Genomic DNA, 21,922 nt, shown 5'->3' on the forward strand with positions numbered 1-21,922 from the left:
CTCAGCTTTAGCACATTAAAATCAGATGTGGATGTGGTTAGAAAAGAAAATCATCTTTCCCCTTGTACCTTTAACCTCATATCCAGGAGACATTAGGCAATATTTTAGGTGTCTAGAATTTCCTAATCCAGTCACTGATTAGGCAAGTTCACATTTTTTAAACCCAAGTGATTTATACTATCTTGGACAACATAAATCAATACAACATTAGACACTACATGAGACTATCCACACGTGCAGTTTGTATTTCTGCTTAGACGGAGCAATAGTCATATCGTAGTCGTCTTCCACCGACAAGGTGCCAGTACCTAATCTGGGAACACTGTTTCCACCGCAAAAGATGCGATCCTTGGATGGAAAAATGATTTCAGCTCTAAAAACAAAACGTGGCTGGTCTGACATCATTTCCTCCTCATTTTGTCAGCATGACCTCCACTCATTATTTTTATTTTTATAGCCACCATTAAAATAAAACGTGAACAGTGTCGAATTCTTTTTTTCTACAAATTTGCAAACCTTGTCTGACAAACAAGCGAGCATGTTATTTACACTTGCAGCAAACTGAATGGGAGCAACTGTATTAATGTTAATGCTAATAAGCGCCATGCATGTACCTGTCATTTTGCATATAATCTTTGTGCATGACGGTGTGTTTGTGGTGTGTAACAGTTTATAACCGTAGTATTACATGGTTCTATCTGGTATACGAATGAATTGGAGATAGAACCTTATAATACTAATTCTGCAAATTATGACTATTACTTTGGATGGGAAGATAATGTAACGCTCTGATTATGTAACAGTTTGACTCTTAGCCCCGGTGGAAAGGGGAGTGGATTGTTCACTAGTTCCCTGAACCAGTACCAACATCCTGTTGGTGGAATGTTCAGGCTGAGTTGGATCTAGATCTGGGGGTTCCATTCTACATTACTGGACTTCCAGGAGCTATTATCTATTATACTGGATTTCTATGAGCTATTAGTGGCCTATGGCAACAGAATCTGATCTTTGTTCTTTACACAGCAATAATGTAAACTTTTGCATTTTCTATTTCCCTTGAATTCTCTTTCTCTCTGTCTGTGATGTCACGTGCATGATCCACAAAGCTCAAGTGTGCTATGGCCGGAACGTCTCTCTGACAGAATGGGTGTAAGTTTGGGCCTGTGTGTGTGAATGTGTGCGTGTGTGCGTGCATGTGTATGTGTGTGTGCTCAGTTTCTCTTCTTGTCCTGTTCGGGGTGTTGCTCAGTCTGGTGTCTGGGGAAGGCGTGGCTGTACAGCTGCCTATGATTGGCAGCCACGTTATACAATTTATACAGAGCCTGTGAGAGAGGGAGAGCGAAGGAATGGGTTAATGGACATTAAATATGAGTGTTGATCTTGGATTTGTGGTTAATTTCAGGTAAACAGGACTCTCCGTGGCCCTTACCTCATTAGTGCTTCCCTACAGCAGCGAGAAAGAGAGAAAAAAGAGAAGAAAATTAATGCAACAGCATACGCACGTAAATTTGAGATTTTTAAGAGACAGGGCATGCTGATTTACTGAAGTGGAAATTGTATACAATTTTGAACCATGTTTGAGGTACGAGAAGATGAAAGCCAGTCAAATGTCAAACCCCATAATCTTGGGTTACATTTTTTTGCACTACTCTCCAACTTGGGTTACATTCTCCTTACCCCCCTCCCATTTGGAAGCTTATTATTGTGACATTTGACAGCTGCATGGCACAAAGTGAGTATCTGGCCCTCTGGTGGTGAACAAGATGCACTGCTCTGTGCAAGTGTCCTGCGACTTACACACCACAGAGGTTCTAACTTACGGTTTAGAGGTTTAGACACTTGAAAGTATGGTTTTCTGCTCTACAGTTACAGCGGTGTTCCGACCAAATGCAAATAAAATTCACTGGCAGAAAAGTCAGTTCACAGAAGGGGAAAGGACACAAAGGCATTAAAGATGTGTTTACTTCTGGTAGTAGTTCCTTTCGGGTTTGAAAACTTCGACCTGTGAATTCACAAGGCTTGTGAGCCAACAGAAAACAAGAAGATGGGCCTGCGTCCCATTAATACAGTTATCAGATTATTTTGCTCGTGTAGTCTTTTTCATGAATACAAACACAGTGACACAAGCTTATCCTAGATCAGCACTATTGATAAGTTGTACTTATTTAGAGCTTACACTTGCTGCTGTTTTAATTGGTAGCTGATGCTTGTAAGAGATTGTTTGTGTGCCCTTTTAGTGTTCTATATGCTTGCGATAGACAAGGTAAAGTGAGGTAAGCTCACCTGGTCCCACAGCGCTCCAGCCACCTGGTCTATGAGGGCGCCGAGCTCTCTGTACTCGCCGGAGTAGCGGATGTAGGCCCAGGTGCAGAGCGTGATGAGAGCGAAACCCAGAACCATGTTGCACACGCTGGCAATCACGTCCACGCCCACGAAGCCTGTGATGCCCGCTGCCACATACATAATGAAGATGACCACGAAGAGCGTGGCAGGCGTCCTTGCTGCATGGAAGATGTTCTTGGAGTCGTTGTGCTTGATGTACTGCACAAAGAGCTCGTCGATTTCTGCCTCCAGCTGCAGCAGGTAGCGGCGACTGAACTCCTCGCCACCCATCTTCTTCACACCACGGAACACAGCTAGGGCTTCATCACGGATCACCGCATGACGAGCCTGCAACTCACTCGGGGCTAAAAAGGGCCGGTCGCCCCCGCTCACCTGTTAAAGGAAGTAAGGGATGAGTAGTATGGAGTTCTATTCTTGTTAAAGTAAGCATGTAAATGCAACACGAAGATCATGAGTCATTCAATCATTCATCCTTAGTGATAGCTTTATCCTGGTCAGAGTCGTGATGGATCCGAAGCCTATCCCAGGAACACTGGGCTAGAGCTAGGAATACACCCTGGATGGGATGTCATTCGCACACACATTCACACCTAGCATAGCCAATCCACCTAATGGCATGTTTTTGGGAGTTGGGTGGAAATCCACAGAGACTCAAGCTCAGGATTGAACCAGGATCCTGGAGCTGTGACGCAACAATGCTACCCACTGTACCACAATGTCCCCAATAGAGATATACTGTATTGTAAGATTACTTCTGAAAAGTAATAGTAGGCGAGAGTCTAATAAAATAGGTAGTCACATCTTGCTGTGCATTTTTTTTATTCATTCATTTTCAGTAACCCAATATATCAGAGATATAAAATCCTTCTCTCCTCCTGAATCTGACACAAAGTGATGAGCATAGGAGAAGAGGCTGAGTGTTCATGTGTTGCTGGGGCTCTCACCTCCTCCATCTTTCGGTTGTACAGGTCTTTAGCTGCAGCTACAGCCGCCAGGTTATTCGCCTCTGCGGTGGCCTGCACACAAACACCACAATATGCAGTCAGATACTACAGTCTCAACTCTGAAACAAAGACAGCATAACAGTAGGTGTCCACTTGTGAATTTCTTGTTCTTCACTGTGCAGAACGTTTATGCAACCTAGTCTGAGCATCATTAGTGCTGCGATCATAGACATTGTTCTAACAGCAAGACTTTAATTCACCTAAGCATCATAGTGAAGCTACTCATTTTGAGTGTACTATTTATAAAATAAAATAAAAGGCTTTGTAGGTTATTTGCTAACCTTACTAGCTAGGTAGCTTGCTAGCCATTAATTTAGCGTGGACGTCTGATGAACATTATGGTCAGAAGGTGTTGATTACATTTCTATAACAGCAACTCTGATAGTGCCGGCTGTAATTCAATTCTCAGTTTTATACTGATGCACTCATTCTCGTTTCTATAGTAATACCTTGGGGGGTGGGGGTAGGGGGTTTATTTAGCATTTTTGGAAGGGGTCTCCAGTGTCAGTACTGCATAATAGTCTGAGGTAAAGCTGTAACTTTAAGTTGTCCATCCATCCAACTTCTGTACCGCTTACCGCAGGAAAGCCTGGAGCCTATCCTAGGGGACTTGGGGCACAAGGCGGGGGACACCCTGGACGGGGTACCAACCTTTTGCAGGGCACAATCACACACACATTCACACACTACGGACAATTTGGAAAAGCCAATCGGCTTACAATGCATGTCTTTGGACTAGGGGAGGAAACCGGAGTACCTGGGGGAAACCCCTAAAGCACAGGGAGAACATGCAAACTCCACACCCACAGGAGGAAGGTGGGAATCAAACCCCCAACCCTGGAGGTGAACGTGCTAACCACCAAGCCACACTTTTAAGTTTTCCTACACAGGAAAGTCTTATAGACTTTTTAGGATTTTGTGCTTTCCAGTTTCTTAGTAACATGACCTAGCTGCCTCTTCATACACTATAGACACTTTGGACATGCCAAGCAGCCTACCATGCATGTCTTTGGACTCAAATCCCCAACCCTGGTGGTGTGAGGCCAACATGCTAACCACTAAGCCACCATGCACCGTGTACCCATTGTGTATAATTCCTTACTTATAACGATAAATAAATAAATAATAGCCAACACCAACCAGGGTGTTTATTTCCACAAAGTAATATTTGATATGATATGACCTTGTTCCTTAAACAAGGTTAAGGTTTCCATAACCCCCACCAGAAGCAAGATGACAAATCATTTGCAAGCAGAAGGATACTATAATGCACTCCCATAGTTTGAAATATCAAATACTGTGTACAATGCAAAAAAGTGTTAGGATGATGCTGAGTAACTGGATAAATGTGAACATTACCTGTAGCATGGACTTTGGGTGGGGCAACTCTTCCCCCTGGTAAATCTTTATATATGCCTGGAATCATGAAATAAAAACAGATCAAAATCTGTAGGATTCGTGCAGGTGAGCATTAATGCAGATGACCTGCTCTGCTGTAGTGTTGCTCACCTTAAAATATTCCAGCAGGCCTCTACAGGTAATCTTGCTGCCGTTGATTTCTTTGACATCCAGGTTTTTGGGGCTGAGTAACCATGGCACCAGCACCTTCAGGTTACTGATAAACTCTGAATCGATCTCTGCAATGCAAGTCACATGTAACAATCAAACAAACTGTAATGGTCTTAAAGGTTCTACTTTCAGTCATCTGATGATCATGTTCATTCAGTCAACTTCAGTAGCTGCTGTATTATAGTGAAGGTCAGGGTGGATGCAGAGTCTATCCCAGGGACACTGGACCTCGTTTTTCAAACTGGACACAAACAAATTTATTTAATATATTTAAGTGCATTTATACAAGAAATGTGGTGGTCATGAAAATTCATGAATTCATTCTTATGAGAGCTCCTACGTTTGTGTAAATGTATGTATAAGGTATAAACCTCAATTTAATTAAATGATCAAATCACATAATCTGCAAGTTTATATATGGACTGCACTGTCCGGATTAAATGACGTCGCTATTTCCATTGCATGCACAAATGTAAATAAAAGTTTGTGAAACTCAGTCATTTTATATTAATGACTTAAAAGAAAGCAACCCAAAGCAATCCATAAATGTAGACAAATAAGAATTGCCATTCCATTAAGACAAATGAGATATCAAAAGAGGAAAAAAGAAGGAAGAGTTTGTGTGTGTCTAGAATAGACAATGCGCTGCAATGGCTGAGCTGCATTAATGGAAGATTTTACATAGGCTGCGCATAGGAGGTGCTCTTTTACCATTTAGTCATCATTATGCCTACAGCTCTCAGTGAGCTTTCAGTTTTATAGAGTTTTTATAAGCGATCTGCATTTATCAACATACAGTCGTGTGAAAAAATAAGTACACCCCATGGAAATTGTTGTCATTTTTGACATACTTGGATAAGCAAACATTTGATGGAGCACTGAAACAGTGCCTATTAATGAAGTTGATATACTTGAACAAAGCCATAAGGGAAATTAGCTTTTTCAGTCATTTATTCAACAGAAATATCAATGGATGTGATATTCTTCTGTGGAAAAAGTAAGTACACCCTTGGCCTCAGAAGCTAGTATAGCCCCTTTTAGCAGAAATAACTCCTTGTATGTGTTTTGCATAACTGTCCACCAGGCTTGCTGGAATTTTGACCACTCTTCCATGCAATATTCTTTCAGTTGCAAGATATTTGAGGGGTTTCTTGCATGTACTGCCCATATCAGATCCCCCCCACAACATTTCAATGGGATTCAAATCCAGGCTTTTACTAGGTCTTTCCATAACCCTCCATTTCTTCTTTTTGAGCCATTCCATGGTGGATTTGCTAGTGTGCTTAGGATCATTATCCTGTTGAAAGATCCACTTTCGGTTCAACTTTCATAACTGAATCAATGAATGCAAGCTGTCCCGTCCTTGAGGCAGCGAAGCAACCCCAAACCATAACATTTCCACCACTGTGCTTCACAGTTGACACAACACAATAACAAAGGGGACACAAGGCACTTGATATGAGAGGGGTATAAATAAGACGGGTTCCATCTACACTCCCTAAGCAGGTTCTAATCACTGGCACCCAATCTTGAACACCTGATTCTAATTATATGGAGTCGAAGGTGTCATAAATGTAGGGGTGTACTTACTTTTTCCATGTGACTGATCTGTTTTTTTTTTTGTTGTTGTTTTTTTAATTGTGAAAATTATTACAAAATGTCAATTTTATGTCATTTGATAGAGTTAATCAACTTTATTAATAGGCACTGTTTCAAAGGGGATCAAATGTTTGCTTGTCCAAATAAGGAAGAAAAAAAAAAGCTATTTCCATGTATTTATTGTACTTGTACTTATTTATTTTACATGACTGTATGTATGCGAGTACGTGAAAATCTGAGTTGCCAATATTTGTACATTTTGCAGAATCTGAAGTGTGGTTTGGCCTGTGAAAATATTTACACACAACATTACTAAAAGATGAGGTCCATTGAAAGGAAAGCTGTGGAAAACCCTGAATAGGTCACAAGTACATTGCAGGGATAGATACACACACACACACACACACACTCACTCACTCACACATTTAGTTTTTCTAAGGCTTTATTACTCATATGCCTGAGTGCATGTGAGTGTGTAGTAGCATATACCCTTGAGTCTGCCATCAAAGTGGGGGTTGGTGGCGACCTTGAGGCCGGGATGTGGCATGAGGAAGCAGGAGATGTTAGTAAAGCAGGAGTGAATGTGCTTCCTCACGTTCTGCAGCTCCTCATGCTGGTTCTCTGAAATCTACACATACATAACACAGCCATGAGAGCAGTACCATCACGCTATACTTTCACATTTCATAACATTAATGCAAACAACAGGCCTTATTTCTCAATCTTTTAGTAAATGTGTGAATGTTTGTGTAAGTGCACAGAGGGCTAAACTAAATGGTGAAAGACAAGGCAGAAGTGGAAGAAGTGGAAGTTTATTTTGACTAATTTCTATGCCAATAAAACCATTTAGCAGTGTAACAGTACCTGAAAAGATCAGAAACGTTTCTTTTTGGCATATTGAATGACAAAATCACAAAAATTCTCTATGGCGTTATTAGTCCCTGACCCACTGAATTAGCACAATAGTGTTTGATAGTGACTAAAAAGCACTTCTATAAATCGCTCAGGAAAAGGGGCATCTGCTAAATGCTGTAAACATAACAAAAATAAACTATATAGACTTGACAGTATATTCGATATATAAAAGTGCACTAAACCATACAAATGATATGTTCAAGTCGAGGTTTACTTTAGTTAGTCTTCTAATGTGTAAATGTATTCACTCAGGAGCACGAGTAGGATACGAACGTTTTTCTGAAATTACAGGACTTTCATGAGTACCATTTTTGTGTGTGTGTTACTCGTAAATGTCCCTACGAACAATTTACAAATGAATCCGCTCATATCCAGCTTGATAAATGAGGCTCAGTGGTGGGAAATCCTGATTTGTTCCCTTGCCAGTACCCGACTGCTTCAGCTATTACCCAAAATATGCAATTTTAAATTAGGAGCATTTTTCACACCAAGTAGCAAGCCAAGACCAAACTCTGTGTTGACTTTTAAAAGCCATAATATTATTTCTGCATTAATCTTCAGTAACTGCTTTATCCTGGTCAGAGTCATGCTGGAACCAGAGTACCCCATGGAAACCTACATGGAAATGGGAAGAACATGCCAAACTCCACATGGACATTAACCCGAGCTGGGAATGGAAGCAGGGACCCTGGAGCTGTGAGGTAGCGACACTACCTGCTGCACCACTGTGCCTTGCTGCTTAAAGATTACTTCAATTAACTAAAAATGAACTATAAATAGGTTGTTTTGTTTGCTCGCTTGATCTTGCTTATCCCCGTTCCACCCTGAGCATGCCCAATCTTGTCTGATCTCAGAAGCTAAGCAGGGTCGGGCCTTGGATGGGAGACCTCCTGAGAATACCATACCCCTTTTAGCTGACATTCAGTAATACATGTTTTAAAATGAAAAAGAAGGGAAGAGAGTCAGTACCAGTTTTTGATTCTATTACTGAAGTCATTCTGTAGTAAGACAGGTTTAGAAGAACAAAACATTTACAGCATTGCTGAGCAATATCTTACATAAAGAGTCTTACACAAGCATAAAGGAGGATGCTTTGTTCTCCACGCAGTATTCCCTGCCAATTCAGAGCCCACCCGCTGAGCCAGTCTGATCTGAGTTAGCACACGCACACACACACTCTCTCAGCAGTGACTCTGGAGATGTCTGACCTTTAGTCTTTTCTCCAGGAACTTCATGCCTCCCTCTTGTCCGTAGGGAAACTCGTATGGAAAACTCCAATCTCTCACAAGGAAAATCATTGACTGGGAAAACACAATATATTTGGCTTAGACAAATATTTATCTCCAGTTTGATCTTTTTCCTTCCTTTTCCAAGCAGCTGAAAAAAAGTCAATGTACGCTGAGATGAATTAATGCAAATACCTGGAACGGTTTGAGGAACGTTTCCTCCATGGCCAGTCTACCATATTCTGTAAAGAGCTACACAAAAAGACAGAAAACACGCAAACACAACCGTAAGAGCAGAAAGCTCAGTCTCCTGCCTTCATGTTCCTCCAAGGCTTGTATTTTTCACTCGCCAACATGTAATTACAGGTTCAGGTTCTGGACTTCCTTTGAGGTTGGAAATAAATGTCTCCTTGTTCCACAAAGGTATGTGATCTATAAAATATGCTTACTCTACTTCACAAGACGTCCCAGTACATAGAGGAGATCATGTGTTCTGCTGACATTTATTGTTCTGTGAAATTCACAAAATGCATTTTTAGGAGTTTGCGTATCGGAATTCGATTCGACATGGCAACCTCAAGAACTCAAACAGCCAGGTTTAAGACGCTACTGCTGCTGTTTTTAAAAACTACACTTCGGCATTTGCGTGTGACCCGGATGCAGAATGAGTGGCCGTACCTGCAGGTGCTGCAAGTCATCCTCCTGAACATTCTGTGATATGTTATACACCTGGAAAGAGATGAGAGATCAGTACCGAGCTTAGCACTTCAGTTTGTGTGACGTGTGCTGTACAGGCAGTGAGCCTGAGTGTTTAACACCCAAAGAGGTGTGTTTTTAGTGTTTTTAGACTTTACCTGCATGGAGCTGATCATGGTACTGAGGGCGAAAACAGTAGCTGAGTCTCTCAGCGTGGACTGGCTGTCGAACGTTCCCTGTGTGTCCATCAGCAGCACTGCCACCTACAGGCCAAGAAAAGAAATACAAGTAACAATATACTCAATACAAGACAGTTTCCAATCAAAAGTTCTGCATATTGTGAGTTTTGAAAGCGATGCAAACAGGAAGAGACTTGAACATGTCCTTGCTACATGAACATTTCATGAGAAGATCACCCTTTACACCGCAGAGCTGCTGAATTCTCCAATTTGATTTCTTCGTTAGATGGTGATTATGTAAGGAACAAAATACATGCTGTTATAAGAAAATAATCAGTGATGGGGTGATGTGGGTGGCACTACTGTCAGAGCTGCAGTTAAAGAAAATTAATCAACACCTTCTGATCGATCAGATTTGAGAATTTTATAAGAACTATGGTATAATTATGTAGAGTTTTCAGGGATGTGTTTGGAAAACATTCCACATCATATAAGCTTAATAATAAATAGATTAAAATTTATGTTGTTATCTAGCAAAGAAAACCTCTAACTTTTGTATAATATGGTGAAGTTTTCTGTAAGAAGTTGTTTATTTATCATTTACGGAAGGAGTCTCCAGTGTCAGATTTTTTGTAACGGGAAAGTTTTCAAGACATCCATCAATCTATCCATCTTAATTGATGAATAGTTTAATTGATTATAGAAAAATAATGATAAATCATAAATAATGGTAATGGTAAATGGTCTGCACTTATATAGCGCTTTTTTAGACTTAGTGGTTCCAAAACGCTTTACGCTGGTTCTCATTCACCCATTCACACACACACACTCACACAGCAATGGTAGCAGAGCTGCCATGCAACTTGGGGTTCAGTGTCTTCCCCAAGGACACATCGGCATGTGGAGTCTTGTGGGCCGGGATTCGATCCGCCAACCCTATGATTAGTGGACAACCCACTCTACCACCTGAACCTATTCTATTCTATTGCAGTCTATTGTGTGTGGATTAAGGCACAAAATGCAAAAGAATTACTTGTTAAATCTGTGTCCCTGTCTATCACACCTTGTTTCCGTCTGGTTTGTCCACCAGGAAGACTTCACTCCAGATTTGGATGCCGGTGGTCTCCCTCTCTGAGCCTCCTCTCCACGAGAAACCTGTCAAAGGCACATCGGGATCTCCTAACCAGTCTTCACTCGCCTGAGAACACACACACACATTATACATGTTTTTACGGGCCTCTCATAAAACACATACGTAAACCTCAGAAAATTAGATGATACACATCACATAAGCTGTGCACATGCCTTACAGTGTGTTAACTCCAGCTCAATAATGTGATGGTGAGGCAGTAGATGAACAACCCATGAGTAAAGAACTAATGGCAGAAATCTGATATCTTCTATCTGATATTACGGGAACTGGGCATCTCATCAGCTCCCAGATCCTCTCTCTCTCACCTGCTTTTATTATATGAATCACTGTCTCTGATTGAGATCTCCTCTCCCTATTCTCAATTCCTTCCCCTAAGTGGTCTGATTTTCAAACCGACCCTATACATTAACATACGGATGACTGTACCTGGTTGTACATGTAGCGTAGCATAAAGTCCATGAGGAAGGACTTCCCCTTCCGGAAAGCTCCAGCAACAGATATTGCAACTATCTCTCTGTCTCTGAGGTCTTTGGCCAGCAGGATACGATTCAATGCTGCCTCGTCCAGCTCGAACGTGTGATCATCCTTCACCACCAGAACCTGCACTGGCCGAGCCTTACCGTCCGGCTCCTCGTCCTCAGAGCTCCATTCAAATACATGCTTGTCCACAAAAGACCCTGCCATGTACACACAAACACACAAAATGTACAATTTTGACAATTTGCACACGAGCTGCACAAGTTTGTGCAAAACCTTAAATCCACCTTAAATTCCTCTGGAGTGTTGTCCAGAGGAAAATCTGACCTTTTGTACAAAGCAGTTAATATGGTCAATATCACAAATTTGCTTACATTTAAATAGGAGCCTAGAAATAGTGCAGAATCTTGAATATTATATATTCAAGATATTGAACATATACTGTACCTTCTTTGTTTAAAATATTTAAAAATTCTAAAACCTGTTTATTTCAAATTTTAAATGTAAAATGAAATCCCAGATTTTCAATGTGGTGTAAGACTTTTGGACCCCACTGTGTGTATGTGTACGTGTGTGTATATATAGTTGCAATCAAAATTATTCAACCACCAATGCAAATCAGGTTTATTGTCAAAATTCAGCTGTTTGCAATGAACAAATCCAACAAAAACAATTGAAATAATTCAACGCTACGAATGCTTCAAGTGGTTTCCCCAAACTCAACTGAAAATGCAACTTATAATGATTTCTCCAGCCTTCGTTGCCTTATATTGCGCTTCATAATGCGCTACACATTCTCAATCAGAGACAGGTCAGGACTGCAGGCAGGCCACGCTAGCACCCGAACTCTCTGCTTACGCAACCATGCACTTGTAATCTGGGCAGAATGTGGTTTGGGGTTGTTCTGCTCTGGATGGCAGCATATGTTGCTCCAAAATGTGTACATATCTTTCTGCATTAATGGTGCACTCACAGATGTGCAAGAACCCATGCCATGAACACAACGGCTGTTTTGTCCAAAAACTATTTGAAATGTTGCCTCGTCTGACCACAAAACACAATTCCACTGTGCTCCTGGCCATCTCAGATGAGGCCGACCCCAGAGAAGACGGCGGTGCTTCTGGACAGTGTTGATGTATGGCTTCTGCTTTGCACAGTAAAGCCTTATCTTGCATCTGTGGATGCAGCGGCGAATGGTGTTGATTGACAGTTTTACCAAAGTATTCCTGAGCCCATTTCAGGATATCCATTACAGACTCATGACAGTTTTTAAGACAGTGATGTCTGAGGGATTGGACATCATGCACATTCAGAAGTGGTTTTCAGCCTTACCCTTTATGCACCGAGATTTGACCGGATTCCTTTAAACTTTTAATTATATTGTGCACTGTAGAAGGTGAAATGCCCAAAATCCTACCGATTTGTCTTTGGGGAATGTTGTTCTCAAAGTGTTGGATTATTCTCTGACGCATCTGTTGGCAGATTGGCGAGCCTTGACCCATCCTTGCTCTTGAAGGACTACGTTTTTTTTGGAGGCTCCTTATATAGTATGATTAGACGATTGGTTCACCTGTTTCACATCACCTTCTTATTTCAACTTGTCACATTGCTTAGTCCTAAATTGCCCCGTCTCAACTTTTTTGGAATGTGTTGCATGCATCAATTTCAAAATAAATGTTTATCTTCAAAAAAAACTATGCAGTTGATTAGGTGAAACATCAAATACCTTATTTTTATACGTTTTTTATTTATTTATTTAAATACAAGTCAAAGTACATTTACAAATCACTCCTCGTTGTTTGTATTAGCATTTTCCATACTGTCCCAACTTTTTTGAAATGGGGTTGTACTATTACGGTGGCACAGTGGCTTAGTTGTTAGCACATAGCCCAACCCCGCACCTCCGGGGTTGGGGGCTCGAATCCCACCTCTGCACTGTGTGCGCAGTTTTCATGTTCTCCGCAGGCTTTGGGGGTTTCCTCCAGTTTCCTCCCCCAGTCTAACGACATATGTTGTAGGCTGATTGGCATTTCCAGATTGTCCGGTGTGTGTGTATATATATACAGACACATATTTGAAAAAAATGCATACAACTCTGCATAAGTGGTCATATGACCTTTCCAGCAAACTGTACACTGTACATATTTAAAAAGTTAGTTATTCATGTACAGGTTTCAAATATAGAGCCGTTTATCAGCAGCATGTCTGCCCTTTGCAGAAAACAGTGACATACAAGAATGAAACACAGTTGAATGAACATAAAAGCACAGGTTTTGGTGTATACATTACTGAGAAAAATCTGGTTATGGATATAATATTTATATTATAGTTCTTAACAGAAATCGAACAGCTGAGCAGTTGAATGAAACAACTAAAACAGAAATCACAAATCAACTAAGAATGAATTAAGTGCTGGCTGTGATATTTAAGGGTGTTTCTAGACCTGGAATAATCATATAGTTTCAAAGATAGCTTGCAAAAAGCCTGTGATTTGCAATAATGCTATGTAATAGCATTGTAATGCTATGTTATGGCTAATTCTTCATTTTGGCCTTCTGATTACGTTTGTCTGGTTACAGAAATCAGATTGTGCCTGACCGGTTTAGAACACAGAGCTCAGTTCATAACGGCAAGTCACAAATCTTGTGTAGTTGAATACGAGAGGTGTAGTCGGTTGTGGGGAAGTGCTACGCTTGTCACTGTTATCACTGCAACTGCAAGCTGCTTTACAGGCAGCAGAGGGCTCTAACAATTTACCAACTGCTCCTCCTACAATGTTTATTCCTGTGTTCACCAATCTATTTTCATGTTAAGGTTCACATTCTGCTTAGAATTATATTACATCAAAGAAAATGAACTGTATACATCCGGTATGCCGGTGCAGCCCCTTTACACACACTCTCTCTCTCTCTCTCTCGCTCACTCGCTCGCTCTGTGCTCTCTGACACATTAAGCATTCACAGACAGCAATGTTAGGACTGTTAACGTTAGGATGTGTGTTTATACTAATAGTTTAAGGCCCAGATGTGATTCTGGCAAAGCAGTGTAATCAATTACAGATCCCTAAAATGAGCTAAAATGACGACGGATGCAGAAAATCCCATTTTACCTTGCTGTTCTGATTCTTCACATTCTTAAATAGATAAAAACGCTCACATAATTCACTTCTGTTTAACTGCTGCATGAATGTGGGGGGAAAAAAAAGAGAGTCTGGGTTGTTTCTTGAATACATTATGAAGCAGTGTCTTTGGCAGTGGTTCAGTTTGCACGCCTCTCTTTTGCTTTGTCTCATACCAGTCTGTCCCACTTCAGGGCCATAGGGTCAAAGGAGAAAGATGGAGCTGGAATTCTTATGCCTTAAAAAGTTTAGGCAAAAAAAAAAAAGAGAGAAAGAGAGACATGCAGCTGGAAAAAAAAAGATCATTATGAGCATCTGAGGGCAGTCTTGAAGCTCCTGAGTCATGAGTCATCCTTACTGAAATAAACATGTTAAAATCGGTAATAGATGGCATTGCAGCTGTGATACTGTTATATAATGAGAGATGTGGTTCACAACCTTAATGCAACACATTAATGCATAAAATACATACATAAATATCTCCGACATATGACCTAAGAATCAATCAGTCTCTGTCTCTCTCTCTTTCATGCTCACCTTGGCCTAGTGTATAGTGCAGTAGGCCACACACACACATGTTCGTCTTACTATCATTATGAGGACCTTCCACTGAAATGATTTGATTAATGCACCTCAATGCAGTTAATGCTACAGTAGGCCTACACCTACATCTAACCCTACCCTCAGCTAACCCAACCCTAACTCATTAACCAAAAGGAAACATTTGGACTTTTATTTATTCGCTTGTTGTTATTGTTGTTTGTGTTTTTTAAGCCATATGTCCCCATAACGCAGTGTTGATTTTATAGGGACATTTGGTCCCTTACCAAGATATAAAAACATATATCCCCCACCCACGCCACACACACACACACCACACACACTCCACCTTCATACGTCATATTTCTCGCGCTGTATATAGGTCACTGTTTTCCTTATCATTCCCCTGAACTTCTTCACGTATTCCTGCATATTCACGCAATAATCATATACAATATGACATTCGCAACACACTGCATAACATCACAGCTAATACCAAAAGCATTACATGAATATGGTCCAGATATGAATCACGCAATATTGATCAGAAAAACAGGGCGCGCGCTTTCCGACTGCTGCAAAGCGCGTTAATTATCCGTAAGGAAACGCAAAACCCGTCTCATGTGACAGACCTGGCGATCATTTTACTGTAAAACAACCCACACCTAGGAGAAGAAAAAAACAAAAGGAAAAAAGCCAAGACACGGGTTGTGTTATCATGCACCGTTGTCACACACTGACAGGCTGTGAATAAACAACTGTGTCACTGGGCTGTGGCTCCTGGAGCTACACAGCAACATGAACCATTTCAAATCCATGTGCAATCCCCATAGCATCATATTCATACTCCTGAATACACCTCCATCCTTTTACGCATTGTTGTTTAACCCATCAGTCATGATATTTCTTTCTCCAGGATTTCTGCTCCTCCACCATAGAAACACGACTGTGTGTCTATACAGGAGCACACGCAGGTTGGGGTTTAATAACCGCTCAGAAACCACTCACCCCAGCTGTCTCTATCCTTTTTATCCCGGACCATGGCGCATGGAGTGTCGCTTTCCAGCCCCCTGGGTTGTCTCACTGCTCGCTCTTCATCAACAATCATGAGGACAGGAAACGGGAATGGCAACGATGCTCCCTACGCCTCATTCTCATCTGAGAGGAACAATTTCATCATTCAGCCGCCAGGGGGCAGAGTGGACACTTTATAACACACCACAGGTTCCCAAGCCTAGTCCTGGAGAACACCCTGTTCTGCACATTTGAGTGTTCTTCTGCTCTAATACACTTAAATTCAAGTAATAAACAACTTTTCCTGAGCTGAAGTGGGTGTCATAGAGCAGGGAAAAATGCTAAAAATGTGTCTACACTCAGTGGCCCATTGATCAGGAATCATATAATCCATGACAAGGTCGCAGGGGAGTCTGGAACCTATACCAGGTTACTCGGTGTACAAGGTGAAGGAAACCCTGGATGAGGTGCCAATCCATGGCATGGCACAATCGCACACACACTCACACACTACGGACACTTTGAAAATGCCAATAGGCATGCAACACATGTCTTTGGACTGGGGGAGGAAACCGGAGTACATTGAGGAAAGCCCTGAAACACGGGGCCAACATGCAAGCTCCACACACACAGGGAGGAGGCATGATCTGAACCCCCAACCCCAGAGGTGCGAGGCGACAGGACAGGAGCCCGCATGCTGCTAGTATGCACCCCCTGGAAATGTTCATGAATAAAATCATTTAAGGTACATCATTGGACCATAATTCGTTTTTAGAGTAAAGCTTTAAAGGTACAATAGTTACATGCACCGTTCTAGGTAAAAGCCACAGACTAAAAGTACAAAAGATGTTTGTGGGTACCATCCCAGCAACAAGAAAAGGTACAGTTTTGTATCCTTTTTTTTCTCAGAGCATGTACCACAAATATCCATAGTAAGGGAGCTTCATTACTACTAATAAACAGATGTTGTTCGGGTGATGAAGCACTCACATCACAGCAGTGACTCTGATATGATGGTGGTATGCTAGTGTGTGGTGCTGCTATCAATGCATCAGACACAGTGGTGTTGCTGGGGTTTTTAAACAGCTCGGAATACACCTTGAACACACAAATTCACACAATTTTGCAATTTAGCAAAGCCAAGCTACCTCACAGACAAGTTGTTGGAAAGGAAGAAACCAGAGAACCCTGAGGAAATGCACAGAAACCCCTCACAGACAGTACCTTTCCAAATGATTAATGAAATTGTTTAGATGTTGAGAACAAAACTAAGGCACTGACACATTTCGTCTCCCCTTGCAACACCTATTTTGCAATAATTCTTTTGGGATACCTTCTATTTATTTTGTTAGTATTTTGTTAACCTGACTATATTCCTTTCACATTTTTAAATAGTCTTAGAGGTTAGCTTGTTGGCCTTACACCGCCAGGGCTGGGGATTTGATTCCCACCACAGCCCCGTGTGTGCGGAGTTTGCATGTTCTCCCCGTGCTGCAGGGGTTTGCTCTGGGTACTCTGGTTTCCTCCCCGAGTCCAAAGACATGTATTGTAGACTGATTGGCATGTCCAAAGTGTCTGTAGTGTATGAATGGGTGTGTGAATGTGTATGTGATTGTACCCTGTGATGGATTGGCACCCCGCCTTGTGCCCCATGCCTCCTGGGATAGGCTCCAGGTTCCCCACAACCCCGTAGGATAAGCGGTATAGAAGATGGATGGATGGATCATTAAAGTGACACGTTTGTCACTAAGGCCCTTCACTCTGCAGACATTTGCTATTACAGCAAAACAACTGTACACAATGCTGACTCGAACAAATAAAATAAAAAAACAACACATGTTTATGTTATAAATTGTTGTTGTTGTTGTTGTTGTTGTTGTTTTAAATACTTGTTTAAATAGTTGGCTTTATTCAGAATTTCCCCCCTCATCATCATCGTCCCATATTTTACCCGAACTAAACTATTTCACTGGACTGCTTGTGGGGCTGTAATTTGATATCAGCCGCTAGATGGCGCGCAATGCACAATTATTCATTGCATTATACGACCATCAACTATAACTCAGAAAATGTGGAGGTTTAGCTCCTCTTGCTAGAAAACTAGTTACGGGTAACTGGTCTAATATTTAATTTGCTCCTGTTATAAATATGTCCAATCAACAGAAAGAAATATCACGTCATTTCTATCTAATACGTAGCATTTATATCTTTACCACACGTAATCCGGCATATCCTCCGCTTTTACAGTGCAGTCAACCTCCTCCTATGATTGGCTCTTATTGCAGTCAGTCAGACTGATGTCCAATCGGCACTTTGGAGTTTAATCTACTATGCAATCCTAGCGCAGAAGGCGGGTTGTTTCGCAATACGGGTGAGGGAGGAAAAAACATAAACGCGTCGCAGCAAGTTAGGCGGGGAGATAGGTTTTTTTTTTTATTATTATTTTAGCGTGGCTGGATGATTAGCTGTGTAGCAGTTTGTGTGATTCTTAGCTCTTGAACTGGAGAAGAAAACTTTCAGCTCGATGGAAAGTGAATGAGTCGCTTTGGGATGTTTATTTCGACGCAGAATAATGTCAGGACTTGAAGAAGCGTCTGTGTCACTCTTACGGATGTGGACTGTTCACGTGGAAATGGTATGTTTTTCGAAGAGAGGGGGGGAAAAGTCTTGTCGAAATGGGTTAGATAAGTTTAGAAACGGGTTGTTACTGCTAACGTTTCTGTCTGCTAACTCAGCTGGAAGAATAACCGAATGCTAGTCAGGCTTTATTTAGTTTTTTATACAAAGTGAGCTAAAGCTAATGCGAGTGCGGTTTAATCAGCTTCACACGGCGACGCTTTGCTAAGCTAACTATTACATTTCTGTCACTAGCTAGCTGTTGTGTTATAATGGGCTAGTTTGACTGCTAACTTGGTCAAGAAAGTTTGCATGTTTACGCGCACAAACAGCGTGGTTGGTTGTTTATATATATATATATATATATATATATATGTGTGTATATATATTAAACAAAAGACTAACAGAAAAGCATTTTGTTAGTGCAGACAGCTGGAGCACTAGCAGAGTGAGCTAGCTATAACTTGTTTTAGTTCGGACTAAGCTCGTGCGGAATTCGTCGGTTATTTATTTATTTTTAAGCAAAGCTGGATGTTTTGTTCGATGCTATTTGATAAATAGCAATATAACAACAAACTATATCAAAATAAGGCAGCGTTGTGGGTTAAAACTGAACAGTAAGCGTATTTTGAGTTGTTTTGACTTAAAAAACCGAACATTTAGCTAATTTGTCGTAATATCGTGGATTATTGTTCGTTAAAGAAGGGTTAAATGTTTAGCTAAACGTTTTAATTACGTGATTGGAGGGTTGTTTTTGACAGGCTAAAGTTGAGGATTGTGATTTAAAGAAAAAAAAAGTCTGCACTAGAATATTAATGAACACACTTCAAAACAAAACCACTGTCCATGTTTGTGCTCATCTGTAAGGATGAGATTTGAGAAGAGACTGAAAGCTTCATATCCTCTCTCATGTGAGGAAAGCACTCAGACTGTCAGGTGCTAGTCTGGTTTCTCTCTTCAATGCGATAGCTTCTTAAAAAACATCATCCACGTCATCCTCAGCTTTGTGTTTATTGTTTCTCCCCAAGACAATGAGCCAGGTGGCCTACTCGGATGAGAGGACTTTGATGCAGTAGTTGGAAAAGCAGAGCACCAGGTCAGCTCGATCAACTGTGTTTCTCTCCCCGTGACTCACACCACCAGCTCCGGGCATGGAGTCGTACCCGAGGTCCTGCGGAGACATCCTTCGCAGAAACCCCCAGCATGACTTTGAGCTCATCCAGAGAGTCGGCAGTGGCACATATGGAGACGTGTTCAAGGTGTGTGAAGGCTTTCTGATTGATTTTCTGAAACATGCCTAGGGATGGGTGATATCGTTTGCGATATACCGGTAGAAATTCTCCCCAATATAAGAATTAGTCTTCCCACGATGATGACGATAAAGCCTAGTTGATGACTTATTTCTGTTTGAGACGATGTACAACCCATTTGGAGTTCACTTGCAGAGCGAAATCAAGTATAGCGGAAGGCGGACGTGAAGCTGAGGAGGAGTTTATCACTAAACGAGGAGCTAGCCCTACAATCTGGAACTGGTTTGTTACAGAAAATCAGTTTTACTTTTAGGTCAATGTTTGTGTTTCTGAGGCTCAAGATCACAGCTATCACTTGTAGCTAAAAACAGTGGTGAATGGTTCTGTATTTATGTCATCACTGATATCGTTATCGCAATAAATACCAGAAAATATCGTGATCTAGTTTTAAGTCCATATTGCCCTCCCTATACATGCTCCCCCCCTGTACCGCACATTATTTGAATAACTACAGTTGGAGCATTTTCTGACTTGTCCATGTTCTGTTAAGTGCAAAGAAAAGGTTGTTCGTTGAGCTTAGAAACCAATATATAATGCGCAGATCTGTTTACACTTGGACATGGGTGTAGGAATCTCTAGGCATCTCATGATTTGATTAGATTTTGATTCAGGATGCTGAGACCGGGGTGGCACGACTACTCTAAAAGTGGTGGGGCAAAGTTTGATGCTTTCTAAAATATGTCAAAAGAAATAAAATATCATGTTCCGCAGCAGACTGTTTGTCACTGTAGTAACTGTTTCGCTAAACTTTTTTTTTTTCCCCCTCCTCCCAGCAAGCCTCACTTACTTTATTTGAAGAATGTAATTTGAGGAATGTTCCTATAATCGAGTCAGAGTACAGAATATGTGCATACGTCACTTGAAATATTGAAGCATAAGAGATGCTGGTTCATCACACGGTTATTGAGCACCAGTGGGTGCCAAAGTGTGGTTAACCCTTTTATCGCTCATGGGAGATCCCGTTTAGGAGAAGCTGAACTGGAAGTTTTGATTGGTTTTTCTGACCTATCAGATAAACAAACCAGTTGTTTGAACAGTGCTGGGTCATATGCCAGCTTGCCCCTGTTTCTCCGGTGGCCCTGTGCCGAGATGCACCAGTAGTCCAAATCCGAGAGAAATTAATGCTTTTAGTTCATTTGCGAGTTGGTTTGATTGTACACTGCATATAATTAAATGACTCAAACACCAAAAAATTTTTTTGCAAAAACTGTTTGTGTGGCTGAAAATATACTTTGTAAACCTCTTTAATTGGTCAGAAAATACGGTGACCGAAAACAAAACCGTGGCAAGTGTGTTCAGAAATCTCAAAAACCTCTAGCACAGGGAGCAAATAGCTAGCGCTAAATGTTTACAAAATTATGTAAATGACTTGTTTAAAATATTGTCACATGCAGCATTTTTCTTATCAGTCCAAATATCCAGAACTCATTGCATTCTTGCAGAATTAAAACTATTTTTTTATTTGATTTTATTATAATTTTTATTTTTTTAAATTATGAATAATAAACTGCACCTTGGAGCACAGTTTAGTGGTTTGCATCTATAGAGAAACGTCACTCACACCCCAAAATGCACAGCATGGTTTTGTTCATTTCCTGCAGTTGGGGACGATGTAGAGTTGCATCGACTTTCTCGACGCGATTGAGCCATGCTAAAGTTCATTTGGATGCAGAGCAAGATCACCTCGCTCAGATGGTTTTGGGTCCCCTTTTTTTTTTTTTTTTTTGGTTGTTTCAAATGAATGCTGCATATATGAAAAAGTGTCCTGATGGTCACCCTGTATTATGATTTTTATTAAAAAAATTACTTTTCATATATTATTGTTTCACCCTGAACTGTTAGGGAAAGCGTTTTTAATGGGGTTCTTTAGATAGGGATTAGGGTTCATGTCTGCATCAAAGCAAAAAAATAAAATAAAATGCTGAATTATTTTTGTACAGGCTGTAAGCCTAACTAGAAAGCTTTACTTGAGATTCTTATAAAAAAATAACCACTTAAATTATCTTCCATTCTTGCACAGGTGTCATACATTGGAAGTTTAATAAGAGTAAAATTATGCAATAGACCCACGGTTTTATTAGAAATTTCTGTGAAAACCTCTGATGACGATGTGATCAATTAGTTTTCCCATTTCTAGTGAATTGTTTGTCTCTGTGCGTGACT

General features: G+C 40.9%; 2 protein-coding genes across 4 annotated transcripts in view; one reads left to right on the forward strand and one right to left on the reverse strand.

Annotated features, from left to right (window-relative positions):
• Positions 1 to 1,005: 1,005 nt before the first annotated feature.
• Positions 1,006 to 15,995, reverse strand: atl1 (atlastin GTPase 1). The gene is made up of 14 exons (XM_053621636.1): positions 15,828 to 15,995; positions 11,111 to 11,361; positions 10,595 to 10,729; positions 9,511 to 9,615; positions 9,335 to 9,385; positions 8,852 to 8,908; positions 8,639 to 8,731; positions 7,005 to 7,143; positions 4,857 to 4,984; positions 4,707 to 4,763; positions 3,288 to 3,359; positions 2,284 to 2,715; positions 1,430 to 1,444; positions 1,006 to 1,322 (listed from the first exon to the last, which is right to left on the reverse strand). The coding sequence occupies exons 1-14, from the start codon at positions 15,925 to 15,927 to the stop codon at positions 1,212 to 1,214; spliced, it is 1,746 nt and encodes a 581-aa protein (XP_053477611.1). The 5' UTR covers positions 15,928 to 15,995; the 3' UTR covers positions 1,006 to 1,211.
• A 2,186-nt stretch (positions 15,996 to 18,181) lies between these two features.
• Positions 18,182 to 21,922, forward strand: part of map4k5 (mitogen-activated protein kinase kinase kinase kinase 5) — a 51,500-nt gene continuing 47,759 nt past the window's right edge. For 2 of the 3 annotated variants that reach the window (XM_053621640.1, XM_053621641.1), the window contains exons 1-2: positions 18,185 to 18,468; positions 19,478 to 19,708. In XM_053621640.1, coding sequence (XP_053477615.1) covers positions 19,601 to 19,708 — 108 coding nt within the window. In that variant the 5' untranslated portion in view covers positions 18,185 to 18,468; positions 19,478 to 19,600. Of the gene's footprint in view, positions 18,469 to 19,477; positions 19,709 to 21,922 lie in introns of all 3 variants that reach the window. The other variant, XM_053621639.1, reaches the window with a different exon arrangement.

The sequence above is a fragment of the Ictalurus furcatus genome, chromosome 3, assembly GCF_023375685.1.
Source record: "Ictalurus furcatus strain D&B chromosome 3, Billie_1.0, whole genome shotgun sequence".
Classification (NCBI taxonomy): Eukaryota; Metazoa; Chordata; class Actinopteri; order Siluriformes; family Ictaluridae; genus Ictalurus; species Ictalurus furcatus.